The following is an 18,039-nucleotide window of genomic DNA, read 5'->3' on the forward strand; positions in this document are numbered from 1 at the left end:
ATTATCTTTCAACTGTTTTTTCTACCAGTTATAAAGTTTGGGTCAAAAAACAAACTGCATGGATTTTGTAGTTTAAAATTTGCTCTTTCTAACTATTATAAAACTAATAAAATATAAGAAGGTATACCAAAGATATATGTGTAAGCTTTCAAAGGTAGATCAAAAATCAAGCTAAAAAACTTTTGACCAAATTTGATTATGAATATCTCCTGACATAAGCCTCCAGTTGCTTTGAAACTTTAGGATGTTACATGCAATTATGCCCTTTTTCAGGTTACAGAGTCTCATTCTAATTTAAGTACTAGATAGGAAATTACATAAGTTCAAATTTTAACTTACAAGATATTGCAACAATGTTTTAGCTGAATTTCAACTGCTATACCTCAAAACCAGGTGCTAAAAGGAACTTGTGAATAACATTTGAATTCTGCATGAAACGTTAACTGAAAGTATTAAAACTCAAATCTATAGCTTTATTATTGCTTTCAAAATTATAAGTCAAAGTTAGAATTTTTTGCAGGTATGCACAAACTACCAGTAAGTACCCTTTTTTTAAGAGATCACAGAAAATCATCAGTAGCAGATATAGAGCTACAATTTGGTAAAATGGCATTTAATACCACACTGAATGTCCATGCAAAATCTGATAAATTTTGTACATGGTCGACTGAGGACCCTTGGTCCTCTAGACATGGAATGACCCTAATCATTGTAATGTTATAGTAATATCTATGTCTACCAATTTTTTAATTTGCAAAAGTTGATTTATTTTTATGCAGTGCTGGAGTGATTTCTTCTCTTTTTTGTAGCTATGAATGACTGTACTTCCAGTCTGTCCAATGTAGTATTTAATGCAATTACTGCAATTTAATTTGTTATCCCTGTGTTTTTATGTTTATGTGTCATTTATTTAGTTTTAGTTTTAAAAGCAAACAGTTGCCATCTTTCTTATGAAAAAAATAACCTTTGTTTTTGGAAATTTTAATTTTCTTTGATCTGTTAAATTTAATTTTAAATTATTACAATATTTCATTTATTGATTTAAAAATATAAACTTTTTAATGGAAAACTGACTAAAATTTTCTAATAATTGCTTTAAATGTCAACTGATGTCACTTTTGACAGTTTTTTGGAAAAAAAAATTACTTTCAGTTGCTTGGAGGAGTGGGAGATGAAAATAAATTTTCTTTACATTTTTAGGTATGAGAAGAACAAAATCCATTCACTTAAATTGGGGTTTCCTTAATTATTTACAGGCCTAGGTATAAAACATTGTGGCTCAAAAATCTCCAAAACTACAAGATCAAATCAATTTCATCACAATTTAGAAATGTTGTAGCAGTGTATTGGAAATTGTGCATTTGAAAATTTGACGAGATTGATAGTCACTCTTGAGTTATGCTCAATTTAATTTTAGAAAAATTTGAGAAGGGTAAAGTAAGAAATGTGCTTTGTTATGATGCTACAAATTGGAACTTTACTTTTCTTTATATGCAGTAACTATTATTAGCAATATACACCAAATTAAAAAAAATACTGAAACCCAACTAAATTAACAAAATGTCGTTCAAGTTTTTATAATTAGGCAGACTTAATTAGGATGAAACCTAGAAAACGTGTTTGATTTGAATTTGTTCTGTTTATTTGGTACATTGTGTGAACAAATTTCATAATGTTCAAGCATATTAAGATGGAGGTCCTTTTATCAGCAAAGTATATGATACAACGATTTGCAACCATCTCAAAAAACAAACTACAAATCCAACAACCTAGGTATCTTATACATAGATAAAAACACCACATTGTAACACAATTATAAAATATAAACCCACAACCATATACCAAATGATACAATTTAAATCACATGTTTCTGTGACATTCTAATACTCACCTCCCTAATTTAACGAAAGTGCCAGTAGTTGCATCAGCTGATGCATGGGTGGGAACAGTAGAAACAACCTCTGAAGATGGTAATACAATCTCCCTCTTTTTCTGTTTAGCTACCGGAACCACCGTAAGGTATTACTTCGTAGAATAATATGTATGAATGTAAATGAAGTGTAGTCTTGTATAATGTCAGGTCGACCGCTCCTCAGATGTGTCGTTAATTGAAATCCAACCACCAAAGATCGGTATCCACGATCATGTATTCAAATCCATATAAAAGTAACTGCCTTTACAGGATTTGAACCTTAGAACTAATAAACAGCTTTGCGACGACAAGTTCACCACTAGACCAGCCCGGTGGACTGAAGATGGTAATACAGGTGAGAGAAAACATTTTGAAGTAATCATTGAAAACGTGTTATTAAAAAAACATGGTTCGGTTTGTTATTATAAACTTTATATTTTAGATTATTATCATCGCCTATCGTCATGAACACAAATAGTAAATTGATTTATTTGTAGATTTATTTAAATTTTTCTTCTTATGATAAGATACGGCCTGGGTATTACGTAAAAAAATATAATTTTTCTAATTGTTCCAGTTTTAAAATTTAGGAAAAAGGAAAAAAGTTATAATTAAATAAATTTACTATCATTGTATTGTAGATGAAGCTTCCAACGACCGTTTAAATGAATGACAGTTTTGATAGTTTTATCTAATTAATTATACTATTTTATCTAATAGTATTTATATATATTGCAAAGAAATATATCTAGTATAACATATTTAAAAAAATGAGTATTCATTTTAAAATATATTTAAAATAATTAAAGAAACTATGTGAATAATTTTTGTCACAACTGAATAATTAAGTTTATTAGAGGAGAAAATAATAAATACCAGTTTAACCAGACCAAGCTTTACAGTTTGGCGGGACTGCATATTGTCGTTGCTTGAATATAGGTTAAGTTTCATGCCGTTACGCCGGTGCAGAATTGCTTGTAGTGCACTTGTGCTGAGGTAAGTGTGATGTAGGTTAGTGAACATTTCTGACTTAACCTTATATTTTATTAATATAAAAGTTCTTTATTTAATGATTTCATACTTCTTCAGTTGTATTTTACTTTTGCAAGAAATCTATGAACTATGTTTCTTTGCCAGTAATATATTCGCCGTTAAACCAAACACGTTCGCTGTTCGGCACATTTTAACCCCAAGTAATAACTTGTATGTATTATTTTTTTCAATGCTATTAATTTTTGTTACTGAGGAGGGTATCACGATTCAATATAACATGAGGTAAATATTATTTTCTTGTTAAATTTTACTGTTTTAACAAAATTACCATATTTTTAAAATGTTTGCTCATGCTGTGTTTTTTAACGGTTTGTCTCTTACTGAATTTGATTATATTTGAAACTTATTATAATTGTTTACGTTTTAAAACTTATGAATTTGATGAAATCCACAATTAGCTTTTCATTTTTTCATTAGATATCTTGATTAAGATTATCTTACACTTACGAATTTAAACTTTTAAATGTTTGGTTAACTTATTGGATTATGGATGTAAATTCAAACCACTGATCTTAATCATGCTTATTCAGAGATGCATTGCCCATATTAAGATATCAGCTCTGGAAATTTGAGAAAAATATATAAGTTATCAAAATGTATTCAGTTGTATTAGAATTTGTATTTCAGAATTTTTTTATTACATTTGTAAACATTGAAATAATTTTAACAATTTAATATTGTAAAATTTTGAAATTACATACCAAACTCAAATTTCAGTTGCCCATTCTGATTTAGTTTTTATGATGAACTTCATATGGTTATGACATTAAAATTTAGATATTCAGCTTCAGTAACTCCATTCACATATTTGTGACATTACTTGAAACATTCAAAATAACCCAACAATGGTATTAAGTTCTATGTTTTGTTCATGAGATTATCATAATTGTAGTCTAAAAAAGATTAATATCATAGAGCATGAGTTTGAATTGTCAAAAATCTGAACAGTTTCTTTTACATAATTGTTTATGGGTATTGTAAAAAATAACAATGAATATCTGAAAATATTTTGAGTCATCTCATTAAAAACATTTTATTTATAGAAGTATGGTTTTGTTTTTTGTTTCAATATTTAACAGTGTTGAAAAAAATGTCAAAGAAAGCCAGTAAATTTTAAATCGTAATCAGGTTACACTGGTATCAATTTTGTTCTTTAAATAAATCACTAGTAATTTCTTGCAACCAGTTATGAGTAACATTTGGATTAATTGTAGTGGTAAAGATTTTAACTTAAAACCTTAAAATAGTGGTAAAGTGATTGAATTTCTTTGAAATATATTTTTTAAAGAGCAATTAAGTTTAGCCAACAAAAGCATATGCTTCACTATTTTTTGAGGAATTAACCAAAATTATGGTTGTTCTACTTTTGTACGTGACATTGCCTTACACTAAAACAATTACACCAATGTAAAATTCAAAAATTTACATTAATTATGTGTCTGATACATTTTAATTTTATATATATGTACACATTAAAACATAACTCAAAACTTCTTAGCAGTGATGAACAATATTGATGTAATCTGAAAATATTGGAAGGGATATCCTCCATGTACAATTACATTATGTATTTATTTTAAAAATAGAGTTGTACTTTAAAGCTTAGTACTGATTATTAAATTACTGAATATAATGAACATTAAATATCCAAACTAAAATATCTACTTCAGTAATTCCAATCAGATATTTAAGATTTTTGTAAAAAATTATTTCTGAATCTTTAATGCTTCTTTTTAAAACGCTTGAAAAAATGAATTATAATAGTGTTTTAATAAAAAATAAAAAAATAATCTTAATTACACACTCTGCTTAGTTTACAAAGTCAATTGAAAGAGATTGTGGCTTTTCACTGAAGAAACTTCAAACAAACAATCAAACTCAACTGAAAGTGGGAAGGTACAAATTAAATGAGATGACTAATCTTCTTCATTCGATACCAGATATGAAGGAAGATAGTGAGAGAAAGATGCAAAAGAATTATTAGAAATGATAATGATTGAGAAGGGATTCTTGATTTGAAAAATCAGTAAAAGAAGTATGCAGTTTTGAAAATGATTCAGATAAATATGATGATAAGGCAGATGACTTCAATACAATACTCGATGAAGTTTTCACTACATTAAGAGAGTTTGATCACTTGAAATGATCATCAAACCGAATAATGTTTAAAGCATCTGTTTTTGATTAAAGTGAGCAAAACATTGTTCACATTTATTAGAGCAAAATAGCAGTTATTTTAAATAAATTTTCATTTATCAAAAAAGAATCATTTTTTGTAGATATTAAACATGCTAAAAGCATGTTTAAAACATGTCTTTACGTACTATAGAAATAAAGATTTTACAAATTATAAAGTCATCGTTTTTAAGTTACTTTGTAACAATAGTAATGTATTACTACCGGTAAGTTTGTGTGTGTATGTAATTTATATCGTTAGCTTAGTGGTAAAACTGACCACCATTTTTTTGAAATTGTACTTTTTGTCAAAATGTAATATAAATGAGGTTATCTTTTAGTGGTAATAATGTCCAGGTCCTACTCTGTTACTTTGTCAACTAACAGAGCATTGTGAAATGATCAAGTCCTGATAAACAAATCTGCCGAGAGATAAGCATGATTAAAATTGTTGTACTGTAAAAAAGGTAAAATTGGACTCTGTCACATTTACCACTAAGCGGATGATATATGCACATGTTATGTCCTGGGAAGATTCTGCTAAACTTCATAGGCGAATTTGTCTCATTAAAATAAAGAAAAAAGTTCTTATAAACAGGGGTCCAAAAATGCTTCATTAGCGAATTACGACTAGTGAAAGATTTCACCCCAATTTCTGCTCTTCCACTGAAATGAAGCCCTACTGAAATTCTGGGAAAGTAAATTAAGGGGTGCATATATAGTGGCTTCTTATGATCTTTGACCTGAAATGGATATAATGATTAAAAAATACTGGGCGAAAAACACAGTTTTTTTTACCTTTGGCATAAAATTACTTTATTAAATTATCAGTAAACAAATAAAACTTATCAATTAAATTTATAGAGAATTTAATTCTGAGAAAATTGATGTAAAGTCAATAAAAAATAAATAATGGTGCAAGAAAATAATGTATTCTTTAATGCAGAACTATACTTGTACAAATCTGGAATACTGAATTACAATTTTATAGCAAAATGAACAGTCTTCTATTAGTGGATAAAACTGTAAAAATAAACTAAACTTCTAAAACTATATAAAATAGCAGAAGTTATTCTTACAGTACCAAAATGTCTGCCATCAACCTGAAAACACATTTCAGGATGACAAGTTACAGATGAGATATCATTTTCTAGCATTATTGGATTGTTTTTATTTCATCACGTGAAGAAATGATTTCAATGGCTCATGTGAATCTTTGTAAAAGTTCATTTGCGTTTCCTGTTTTTTGTAGATGCAATAATGCTTTCTTATATTCCCACAAAAAGAAATCCAAGGGATTCATATCAAGTGATCTAGTTGTTCTTCTCAACCGTAGTAGAGGTCCACCTCAACCAATTGAGCGGTTAGGAAATGTTTTATTCAGATAATGTATAGCAGGACCATAAAAATGGGCTGGTGTGCCATCATGTTGGAAATACATATCAGTTCTTATACTAAGTGGAACATCTAAAAATATTGGCGGCTGATTTTGAAGAAAGTTCAGGTAACCATTACCTGTGAGTACCGTTGAAAATGTGAGGTTCGATAAGAACATTACCTATTATCCCACACTAAAAATTTAATGAAAAACTGTGCTGGAAATTAGTCACAATGATTTCATGAAGATTGCCGTGTTTCCAAGAATGTTTGTTTTGTATATTATTTATCCCAACTCGCGTAAATGTTGCTTCATCTGTAAATAATATCGGAGATGGAAGCACATTGTTTTTGTAATAACCATTGACAATAATTCAACTGCAGATTATAATCGCCTTCTTCAAGACTTTTAACTGGTTGAGGATGATATGGATAGAGATTTTCATCGTGTAACTTTTCCCATTTACTGTCGCGTGGAATCCCCAAACGTGCAGATTATCTACTAGTTCTTGGACTTTGCTCTATCATACGTAAAATCTGCTCGTTCACATTTATTTCCCTTAGGTGCTGGTGAGTATCTGAAAATACTTCTGGTTAGGATTGTTTTGATTGGGAAATCTCCGACTATATTCTTCAATGGCTCATGTAACGTTGCCATTACAAGAACCGTAAATTAAATGAACGTCAGCATATTCCTGATTTGTAAACTTATGTTTCTCTTTAACTGTAGAACAAATCATGTAGTAATTATCAATAGATTTTAAAATCAACGCTACTACTTAAATCACAAATGCACACTTGACAAATTAAATAAAATCTTATACTGAAAATTAACGTCTCAATAATAAACACAGCACATCAAAGCAAGATTCTGAATCATTACCTTAACAATGTTTGAAAATGTTGTTTGTAGAGCTTAGTTGTCTGGATTATTAAACACAGACTACCAATATTGATTGTACAGTGCTCGTAGTGGGGAATTAATGCACCCGTAATTAAAATATAGCATCATACTACTACAGACAGACAAATATATGTTAGCGTAGTTTTTTCTGTTATTTTTTCACATGAAAGTACAACTAAATTGCTGTTGTGGAATGTTGTTAAATAATTACATCAATTTTCTCAGAATTAAATTCTCTATAAATTTAACCATTAAGCTTTTTATTTGTTTATTGATAATTTAACAGTTATTTTATGCCAAAGCTAAAAATCTGTGTTTTGTAACTCAATTTTTTTTGTTTGTTACACCCTATTTCATAGAAAATAATAGAGATACAGTTCTGGGACCCGTTTTAAAAAAAATTTCTGGTCAAAAGCTATAAGAAACCACTAAATTCACCTCAGAATTTCAGTAGGACATCATTTTAGTGAAGGAGCAGAGATCAGGGCAAAATTTCTCATTAGCTGTAACTTGCTAATGAAATGTTTCAGATCCTGTTTATATGAATTTTTTCATTTTGATGAGATAAATACGCCTAATAAAGTTTAGCAGAATATATATATATTGGTACATTTATTACCTACTATAATTAATTTTCTGTTACCCTGTCCTTTTAATAGTTAGAATCAAAACAAATTCTGGTGGAATCTAAACAATTCACCCTAGTGTAGGTCCCAGTTAGCTTTCATTCTTAGTGATAATTATTACACACACAGGTATGAAAATATTTATATTTTCTAATACTTAAAGTAACAAGTAAAAAACGTTTTTTTTTTTTTAGATTTAATGTAATTGCTTAACGGTTTTTTACTTCCTTGTACGAAGTAAAGTAAGTATTGTGATCGCCAACAATTTTGGTTTTCAGATTTCAACGGAAATATCCATTTGACTAGTTTCGTCGTGACGTATGTATCTCGCATAACCTTCAGTTGGCGAGATGACGTCATTTTGACCCCTTAATTTCTTGTTACTTTTTACGTCATTTGTATTAAAGTAAATTTTTAATTTTAGTTATCGTTAAGTGAATAAAGGTTTTTTGAAACACCTTAAATACTTTAAACCGCTTTTTAATACAGTAAAACACTTTTATACTGTAATGACGAAAAAGAAAGAACTTGAGAGATTGAGGGGTTTGACCAAATCTCATAATGTTAGATTACAAAAAAAATTTAGAGAAACTTTCACGTGACACAGAAACTGGAATTCGACCGATATATGTACTGGTAGAAAAAAAGGGTAGTGATTGAATGTTAACCGTCAACAAAGATAAGCAATAACAAATGTTTTATGAATTTATATAAATGGCCTGTAAATCGGTTCTGTTGTACAGTCCTAAGTAAACGAATTTACAATACAACTAAGATAAACCCTGGAGTACAATGTTTACAACATTTATTAAACCGCAATATAAATTAATGTGAAAGAATACTTGATAATTCGAAATAATTAACCCGTTAGACGTGATCTTACCCGAATAGGTTTCTATTCTAAGGGTTAGTAGCTTTATTATTCTGAGAAGGATTCTCGTAGAAAATGTGTTAACTTGGTAATTGGCGGCTGCACTCATTATGATTTACAGCTTTTTCCATTGTTATATGATTCTAATTCGAAGGAATAAGGAATTGCCTCAAAAAGACTCATATGGTTGCGAATCCGAGAAATTTGTTCTTGGAATCCCAAAGAAGGAAAACCAATATTAAAAAAATAAAAAGAAATAAAGAATTTAGAAATCATAATTTCGAGTTGCGTTTTCTTTTTCTTTTTTCATTTTATTAAGATTTGAAATCGTACAGTTATATTTTATTAATCTTTTGTAAATGTACGGGTGAATATAATACGATAATGATAATAAATAAATAAAAAAAAAGTTTTAGTCTTCATAGTAGTTCGTGCAAATCTTTTTCAGAATGTCTAAACGTGCAGGGTTTTTACATTCATAGCATAAATACGATGTCCGTTTCTTCTTTTTTGCAGGGCAGATACTGCACATCTTCGGTTTGGCAACCTTCCGGAAATTGTTGGAAGTACCTCAGGTTCTTCTTGCAATTAAAAATTCTTTTTAATGAAATTCGTATATTTCGAGAATTCTTTTATTATAAAATTTTCGCGTTGCACGGGCGGAAACTAAATTCATTGCTACTATGTTCAGGTAGTCAAAGCGTCTGTCGTAAGACTGTATGACTTGCGATTAGCAAGCATTATAGGAATTCACTGCACAAATATCAACTGATCTGTTGAACAAAACCATCGGCCACCTCTTTGTACGCCTGATATAAGAGTAATTGCTACACATCTTGTCTAAACCATCAACCCCATTTTTGTGGCGTTATAGTAGGATATAATCTCAGGCTTATTATGTTTTACGGTCACATCTTTATTATGATGCATATAAATAATAAGTGTTGCTTTGTGTTACGTTTTAACACATAAGAAATCAAGGTCATTTGTTTAGTAAAACCGTATAAACTTTCCCAAATTTTTCGTTTTTTGTCAGGGAGAAATTCAGCTTAAATTTCTTGTTTTCTTTTATTTAGGTTGCCAACATATGTTTGCTCATTACCTCCCGTTTTTTTTGACCAGTCAATCGATGAAACCTAATTGTTCAGAATTATGTTTCTATTTGAACCATAAAGGGGTTTTGCCAGTCGTATTACGTCTGTGTTGGTTTAGAAAATTTGTTTTCTTCCTCTGACAACCCAAATCCATCAGAATCCTTACTGCTGTAAATGTATGCGTTATATAAATAACTAGTTCGCGAGTCTGTAATACACATCAATTTTGGTCCGTATTTATTTGGGTTTTTTTTTGGCATTAACAATTTGAATGCGCATCTGCCGCGGAACGGTACTAATATTTCATCTACGCAAACATTTTAACTGAAGAGTAAAGAGTTATTTTACTTAAATTCTTGAATCGATACGCTGACAGTAATAAAAACAACGTCAAATACTTCTGTAAACAAAGCTGCCTTGTCAGTGGTTTTTCCTCTGAGCTCCTGTTTCAGAATTGTCAAATCTTAGTAACACTAAAATTCACTTTTTTGACATTACCAGTCGAAAGATCTGTGCCATCGGTGCACTGATTCAATCTAAAAAATTGAATCGATACTTTCGCGGTTACATTTGAATATTACTGTAAGAAGCAGTATCCGTGTAAGTGCTTTCAATTCTACAATATCAACATTCAGTTCAATAATATTTCGATTTTTGTATGTTGTTCTCAAAGAGAGCAGTTTTTTGTTCGTCCAATCCAAAATAATATGTAAAATATCGTCGAAAAATAGTTTATTCCGTACTCCAATTTCACTTTCATTTCGGATTTTACGCCTGTTACGAATTCGTAATATATTATGTGCCGCATTTCTTCTCGGTTTTACTTTAGACCATCTAAAATTGGATTTATTCAGATAAACGATTTCATCTACTTCATTTTCACCACCTTCTGAAACTTCGACCTCAGAATCCGCATCATGTTCGCTGACAGTTGTCATTCCGATCAACAGCCTGTTCCTCATTTCCTACAGCAACCACCTTTCGATTTCAATCTGTAGTCTATTCTTGATTGCCATTTGCACCTGGTTCCCTATTTTGACCCGTAATTGGTTCATCGATATCCGAATCCTCGCTTTCCCGTCCATCCGGTTCACGAAGAATTATTTCGAAATTCTGATCATTCACGTTCATTTTTACACCGGAAAAAATTAATACGGTTTGCTAATAAAATTGAAACTGCCGAGCAAAGAAATTTATATTTAAGAAAAAATCCGCATTATTTGACCATTTTACGAAAGGAAATTGTACTTAAATAAATAAAGAGCATACGGCAGTTTGACGTCGGACACTCGATTGAGAAAAAATTAACACTATAAAAACTCTCAGTGCACGGCAATCTAACTATAACTAAAAAAGAACCGGCTACTGCAAAGCACGTTTCATTATGTGATCATGGGCGGGAGGGTGATCACGTAGCGACAGACGCGCGCTATCATTTTGACGTCACCTCACCAGTTGAAGATAACTTAAAAACGATTAGGATGTTGAAATTTTGGATGTAGGACTGTTGTACACCTCTCCTTTTTATTGCAATCGGCTGGACCAAAAGCGTTCAAAAAAGCCCAAAATCCAAAAAAAAAATGTTGAACTTTTTTTTAACTGCACTAATAAGCGCCTTCGTCGAGAGCTTTTCAACGATATATCATAAATAGTACTTATTTTCATCGGTTCCATAGTTATAGCTAAATAAAAGTATAATTAATAAAATATTTGGATCTTACAAGGGGAAGGCCCATCGGATTTCATCTCCTTTTTTTTAACTTTTTTTTTTAATCAACGTAGTAAATATCCTTTATAAATACCTCCAAGGAACCGACTATTTTAGGTCATTATAACTGATCTTTAGGTAGTTTAGTGGTACTACTTTAATGCCATCTACACGGGTATTGTAATACAATAAAAAAATTTATTTCCGTAATAAAATAATATTAAAAAAAACAAAAATGTGCAAATAATAAATACAAATATGGTAAAGTAAAAGAAGGTAGAGATAAATTGTAAAAATTACTTTTCCTGCAAAAAGTCGGTTATTTTTCTTTATTTCGAACATTTCGTGTTGTAATACAGTTTTTGAAGGTTCTTTTCTAAAATAAAACAAACTCTTTGTTTCTTCAGTTGCTTTTTTTAAACCGAGAAACCGGCAAACGGTTTTCATTGCCGCTAAAACTTCTGAAAGATTTGACAGCTTGGTGTCTTCATCGTTATCTTCGTTGTCATTACCTACGTCCCCGTCTGTTTCTGCTAGTACTGAAGCCACTAGATCATCATCTGTTACAGTTTCATGTGTTTCTAAATCGTTGTCAACCTCTTGATAATGTTCAAACAATGCATTTGACAATGATTGGTTTTGCAGACTATTGCCCCCATTCCGCTAAAGATTCTTCTTCGAAATGCCACATCAGTAACTTAACAGCCTGTGGTAGAAATCCTGCATGTCGAAAGCAATTTTTTATAGTCAGCCAGAGAAACCTCATTCTATGATCTGTGTAACATAATTAACATCCAGAATAGTTATTTGTGTTTCCTTTTATTGATCTAAATCCTGTATCATTTGTAAAATTAGTTGCTTTTTTAAAGTGGACTTTTACCGACTTCATCACGCCTTGATATAATGGCTGCAAAACTGCTGTTGTTTTCTGTGGTAAGAACACTAACTTTATATACGAAAGATTTTCAACGTAAGAATGAACCGGACAGTTTTCAATGAGCAGTAGTATTTTGTCATTTTCAAGCTTTAATTCACGGTTCCATTTTTGTAACAAAGACGTAAAGATATCACTTTTCATCCAAGCTTGTTACTTTCGTACATAACAGGAAGCGATTTCAAATTTTTAAAACATCGGGATCATAGACAGAAGGTTTTTTTTGTCATTTCCAGTCATATTTGTAGCAATTAGTACTGTTAGTCTTAATTTTTTTTTTATATATATAATTTTCTCCCGAACACATTTCGCCTTTCAACCGAACGGTTCTTTCTGGCGTCAGTTTAAAAAGAAGACGGATTCATCAGCATTATAGATTTTTTCGTCCGAATAGCCCTCTTTTAATTTTGGCCAAATGGGCATTTTTCTGACACACCTGTTGGAGCTGCTGCGGTCTTGCCGCTTATTCTCGACACAATGTCGTGATGCTAACGGAACTGCTGTATCCAAGCTGCAGTTATTTCACGTGGTTTACCGAATTTTTCAGAAAAATCGTTGGTCTTAATATGCAATATAGGGCCGCCAATAGTGATATCACTAGCTTTCTGGTATTTAAACCATTTTAACAGCGCTTGGTCTACATCATTATGTTGACTAAGCCACAATTTTTTTTTGATTTCATAGAATTTGTTTCAAACTTTTTCTTAATTTTTTCACGGTTCTTCCATTACCACCGATATTGTCGATTGACCTACGCCTAATTCTTGGGCAATGCCCTTATTAGTTTCACCACTCTCTAACCGCAAATAATGTGCACCCTTTCCCCTATTGTGAATGTTTTAATTAAATCACTATTAAATGAATTACGCAGGATACGTAAAATAAAAAAAATGTACCGCACAATATGATACGCTCACAGCAAGAGATTATTAACAAGTGAATGTGACTTCAGTTTACAATAATCTGATACAGGAAGAAGATGAGAAAAACAAGAACTATAGTACATATCCCGGTAAAAAGGAAAAGGTGACTCATTTTAACCGTCAAAATATTTCTGTAGCTTCAACATAGATGTACTACGTTACTGAAGAGTCACTTCAGTCCGTCATTATAAACAATAAAATGTTGCATTGCAGTAGAAAAAATAAGTCAGTAACTGATATAATTACAAACAATGTTCATACTGTATTTATGTATTAACAGCATACCAACCAAGAGACAAGTTTTAGGTCACCATAAACTATATTTACTGTATATTGATTTATTAAAAATTATTAACCGCTCTGATTGTAAAAAAAATTAAAAAAGTAAATAATGATTGATAAAAAAAATATCAGAAGTTATTAATGAAATAAAATTTTATGTACTTTTCATTTTAAAAATATATATATGTGTAATTTATTAATAGGCTTACTGGGAAGTCATGTAATGTCCCCTTTGATTTTTTCTAAGCAGGGAAGGGTACAATAATCTTTTAATTATATTTTAATAATGGAACTGTATTAATGGACAATAAGAAATTCTGTGTTCATCATATTTTGTAAAACAGTGTTTTTATCTAATTAAGCATTATTAATTATGATTTTAAATCAAAAACCAAAATTTCTAGGTTTATAATATATATGTAAACAAAATTATGTTTAAATTCAAAATAAAAGTACTGTCTGACCAAATGAAAGCATCATATTTTAACTCAGTGCCTTTTTATGATCCAAAAACAATATACACTAATCTTAAATTAAGCTAACAGTAGTGTGCATAGAGCAACACCAGCTCACTATTTTTCTTTTCTGTTACAGTCTTAATACAAAAAAAAAAAACCAGTATTCTAACATTTCAATGAATACATTCTATATAGGGTAATATATATGTATATGTTATAAATAAAACAGTTTATTATTTTTTTATGAGATGATGGCTATTGACTTCTTTGGACATTTTGCCCTATGAGAATGGAAATTGTAGCATGTGAAAAATACCATGCCTGACTGGGATTCAACTCCAGGACCTGCAAATGTAAAGCTGAGATGGTACCACTCCGCCGTGGTTTAAATTTGATAATGACACATTTTAAAATAAACTATGATAAAAAATGGGAAAAATAATATTAAAGGTATTATTTAGTAAGGTTTGAAATACAATCTTCGTTTTAACTGTATTAGTTTGATTCAGTACGAACAACTGTCCAAAGTAAACCCAACAGTTGAATATCATCATCTGCTGAACATTTATTCTATCAGATTTTGTTCTAGTGTGTTATGTATTCATAATTAATTTTTTTAGAACATATCAGTTACTTCTTTTCTACTTTTAGTTGATTATTCTGTATTCATTCTGTGGTTTTTTCTTTTTAGCAATGGAATTTTTCATTGAACTACACATGCATTAATAAGTAGATAAGTAATCAGTTGTACTCTCTGTAGTTATATCGATTACCCATGTTTCAGGAGATGGAATAGTAGTTCACTTTTTTCTTTTTATGATGTTAAGTAGAATAAAACCAGTAGAATAAAACCTGTAAAATATAACCAGATTCTTTCATTTGGGTTATCAGTAATTTCAAATTTATATCAGGTTAGATTTTATTATGTTTTAACTAGGCTTCACTAGCCGGTCAGGGCTTCACCCCTTGGACCCTTGATGGGTTCATATCCTCATGTTTGTGAGAATATTAAGTATTATTCATTAAAAAAAAAGCTTAGTAATTTTACATAATTATATTTCTATTGACATGGTGACAGATATATAATGAAATAAAAGGATTAATACATTTACATATTATATAAACATTGTTCATATCAAGAAGCATGGTGTTTCTATACTTAATTTTTATAAAATTTCAAAAACATGTCTACAATAATTTTTTTAAAAATGTAAAAAAATAAATAAAATAAATTTTAATGTAAACAACATACTGTTTATACTACACAATACAATTGTTAGTTCAATTTTTTTTAAATAAATCTTAGTGCTTCATTCAAAATAAAAATGTGGGCACATAACTGCAAACAAACTAATGCACCACACTTTTTTTTGAAGAGATAATATAATTACTGTATTTAAAATGATTATTGTTTTTTTTAGGTATTTATCTGAATATAAGTATGAAATGTATGTACTTACACACTCACCAGCTGTAATTTGTATAAAGGGAAACATGTCAAGTGTAACAAGCATTATTAATTGTGTTTCTGTATTTTGTGGTGAATATAGAATATTTTTTTTACTGGTAAATTACTGTAAATACTTGTTGACTTTTTAATACTATCAAGCACTTTTTAGACCAAAGAAACATTAGTCGCTTCATTATTGTCATCGGAACTTTCATCTTTGTTTTCATGAATTTCATCATCTATTGTTTGTTTGTGATTGTTACTTCATGTACTGGTTCATCATAGTTGATTTCACCCAGGGCACTGAAAGAGTTCTATTAAATGTGGCTCTGAGGTGCATCTTTCAGTCGATTAAAATTATTAATCTGTACTAATAAATCAAAAGCTTTAAGTCTTATTTTCTATTTTCATATTTAAAACCTTTTTTTTAATTTTCTGTACAACTTTGCAAAATTAAATGTAATAAAAAAATTTCTTGTGAAAACAAATTTATCATATGATTTATTTATTCATATTGTAATAGCGGAAGCACTATATTTTTTTTAACTTTACATGAACATAATTATAATACAATTAACTAATACAATAAATTATAGGTAATTTATAACAGATGAATAGTTTTTGAAATTTTAGTATTTCTTCCTTTAAAAAAAAAAACATAAAAAAACTAAGTATAATTAAAATATTAATTTAAGAATTTAAAATTTAGTTTAATTCTTGGTCCAAAGTTTAAAGAGACATATTACTTGTGATGTATTAAATAAAAAATTAATATCTTTGTTCAACTGATAAGTTTTTTTTTTTAATTTTCAGAAGTTGTGAATTGAAATGCCAAAACGACGTTCAAATGTGAAAGAAAGGGATACCTCTTGCCCTTTGCCTCAAAAAATTATAAAAGAGAATATTGCAGGTTTGTTTTTTATGTATTTTGTCAATTTATTTTCTTATAATCTATTGCTTATATATTTTGCAAAGATTAATAGGCAAAAACTAATTGTAAAGTTTATTTCCATCTGTGTTAGAGGGAAGTTGTCAGAATGGAAGCATTATAATCTATTCCATTATAGGGATTTTTTTCTACATCTAAAAAAGTAAGCATGCCTTTTAGTGTTGAATTTATAAAATTATTATGTATCCCCCAAAATTCAGTATGTAATTGAGTTACTTTATTTATTATTACTAACACAGCAACCTAGTGGTTGCAGTCCTCTTACTCATTTTCCATCTTATACTTTTTCTTTTTACAATTTCCTCTTCTTTAAAGGATATATAAACTGTTCAGTTTCCTTATTACTTCATCTACATTTGTCTTCATATGCTACAGTTTCACATTCTTTGACTGACTGGCCAAAAAATTCACCTTGCCGCTGGCCAAATATTTTCTTCAGAAATTTATTCAAAACATTTTGGGATCTTATTTTTACAGTGAATATGCTTTTGAGGCATTTTTCAACAACTAATAGTTAGTTATTCTAAAATATTTCCAATACTATTCAATATCCTTTACTTGTGACTCTTCAAAAATTTACAATCTTGGTTTTAATTGGAGATAAGGTTTGTTTGCTTTATCGTACAATAATTTAACATCTGTATTGCATTATATTGTGAAAATTTTGATAAGAATTCTATTGATTCTTACTTTGAGTAATATAAGATAATTATTGCTCCTTGCTTCTGTTATTTTCATTTTTTTAATAAACTATTATAACTTGCGTGCCCTGTATCTAGCTTGCATTGTAAAATTGATTTATGTGTTGTTCTTCTGAAAATTTCAATGTTATATTTTGTGTTTTACTAGTTCATATCTTTATGTAAAAACATTTCATGAAAAATTTTCAATTTCATAGTCATTAAATATGTGTCTCATCCCGTTATCATATATTTTATTGTGTTCACCAAGCGGTCCCTTGACGGTTTCTTTAACATTCGGTACTTATTCTTCCATCTCCATCTTCATTCATTAGTTTTATGGCACACTAGAGCAGCATGTTGTATGCTTGATTGACTTTATATTAGAACAGATTCTTTCTTTATTACTCTTCAGTAGAAGCATGTACGTAAAAAAATGAAAATGTCATTCATTGTTCCTTCGAATCAAGCTTAGCATAATCTCTTTCTAATAGATGCTATTCTGAATAATGTATGTTACATAGTTCTTTATTGCTATTTCTGTTCGAAACTTACGCTTTCTTTTATAGTTCCTTATACGGGAACTTAGAAATGGATTCTTTCTTTAAGTTCTTCAGTGTTTTGTAGAATGGATCACTGAATA

General features: G+C 29.6%; 1 protein-coding gene across 5 annotated transcripts in view; it reads left to right on the forward strand.

The window, feature by feature from the left end:
- LOC142319013 (regulator of chromosome condensation-like) overlaps positions 1-18,039 on the forward strand; it is a 67,790-nt gene that overhangs the window by 18,094 nt on the left and 31,657 nt on the right. For 2 of the 5 annotated variants that reach the window (XM_075355803.1, XM_075355805.1), the window contains exons 1-2: positions 2,810-2,908; positions 16,581-16,677. In XM_075355803.1, the coding sequence (XP_075211918.1) occupies positions 16,596-16,677 (82 nt within the window). In that variant the 5' untranslated portion in view covers positions 2,810-2,908; positions 16,581-16,595. Of the gene's footprint in view, positions 1-2,809; positions 2,909-2,933; positions 3,188-14,642; positions 14,768-16,580; positions 16,678-18,039 lie in introns of those variants that run through there. The other 3 variants (XM_075355804.1, XM_075355807.1, XM_075355806.1) reach the window with 3 other exon arrangements.

This window comes from Lycorma delicatula, chromosome 2 (genome assembly GCF_047948215.1).
Source record: "Lycorma delicatula isolate Av1 chromosome 2, ASM4794821v1, whole genome shotgun sequence".
Classification (NCBI taxonomy): Eukaryota; Metazoa; Arthropoda; class Insecta; order Hemiptera; family Fulgoridae; genus Lycorma; species Lycorma delicatula.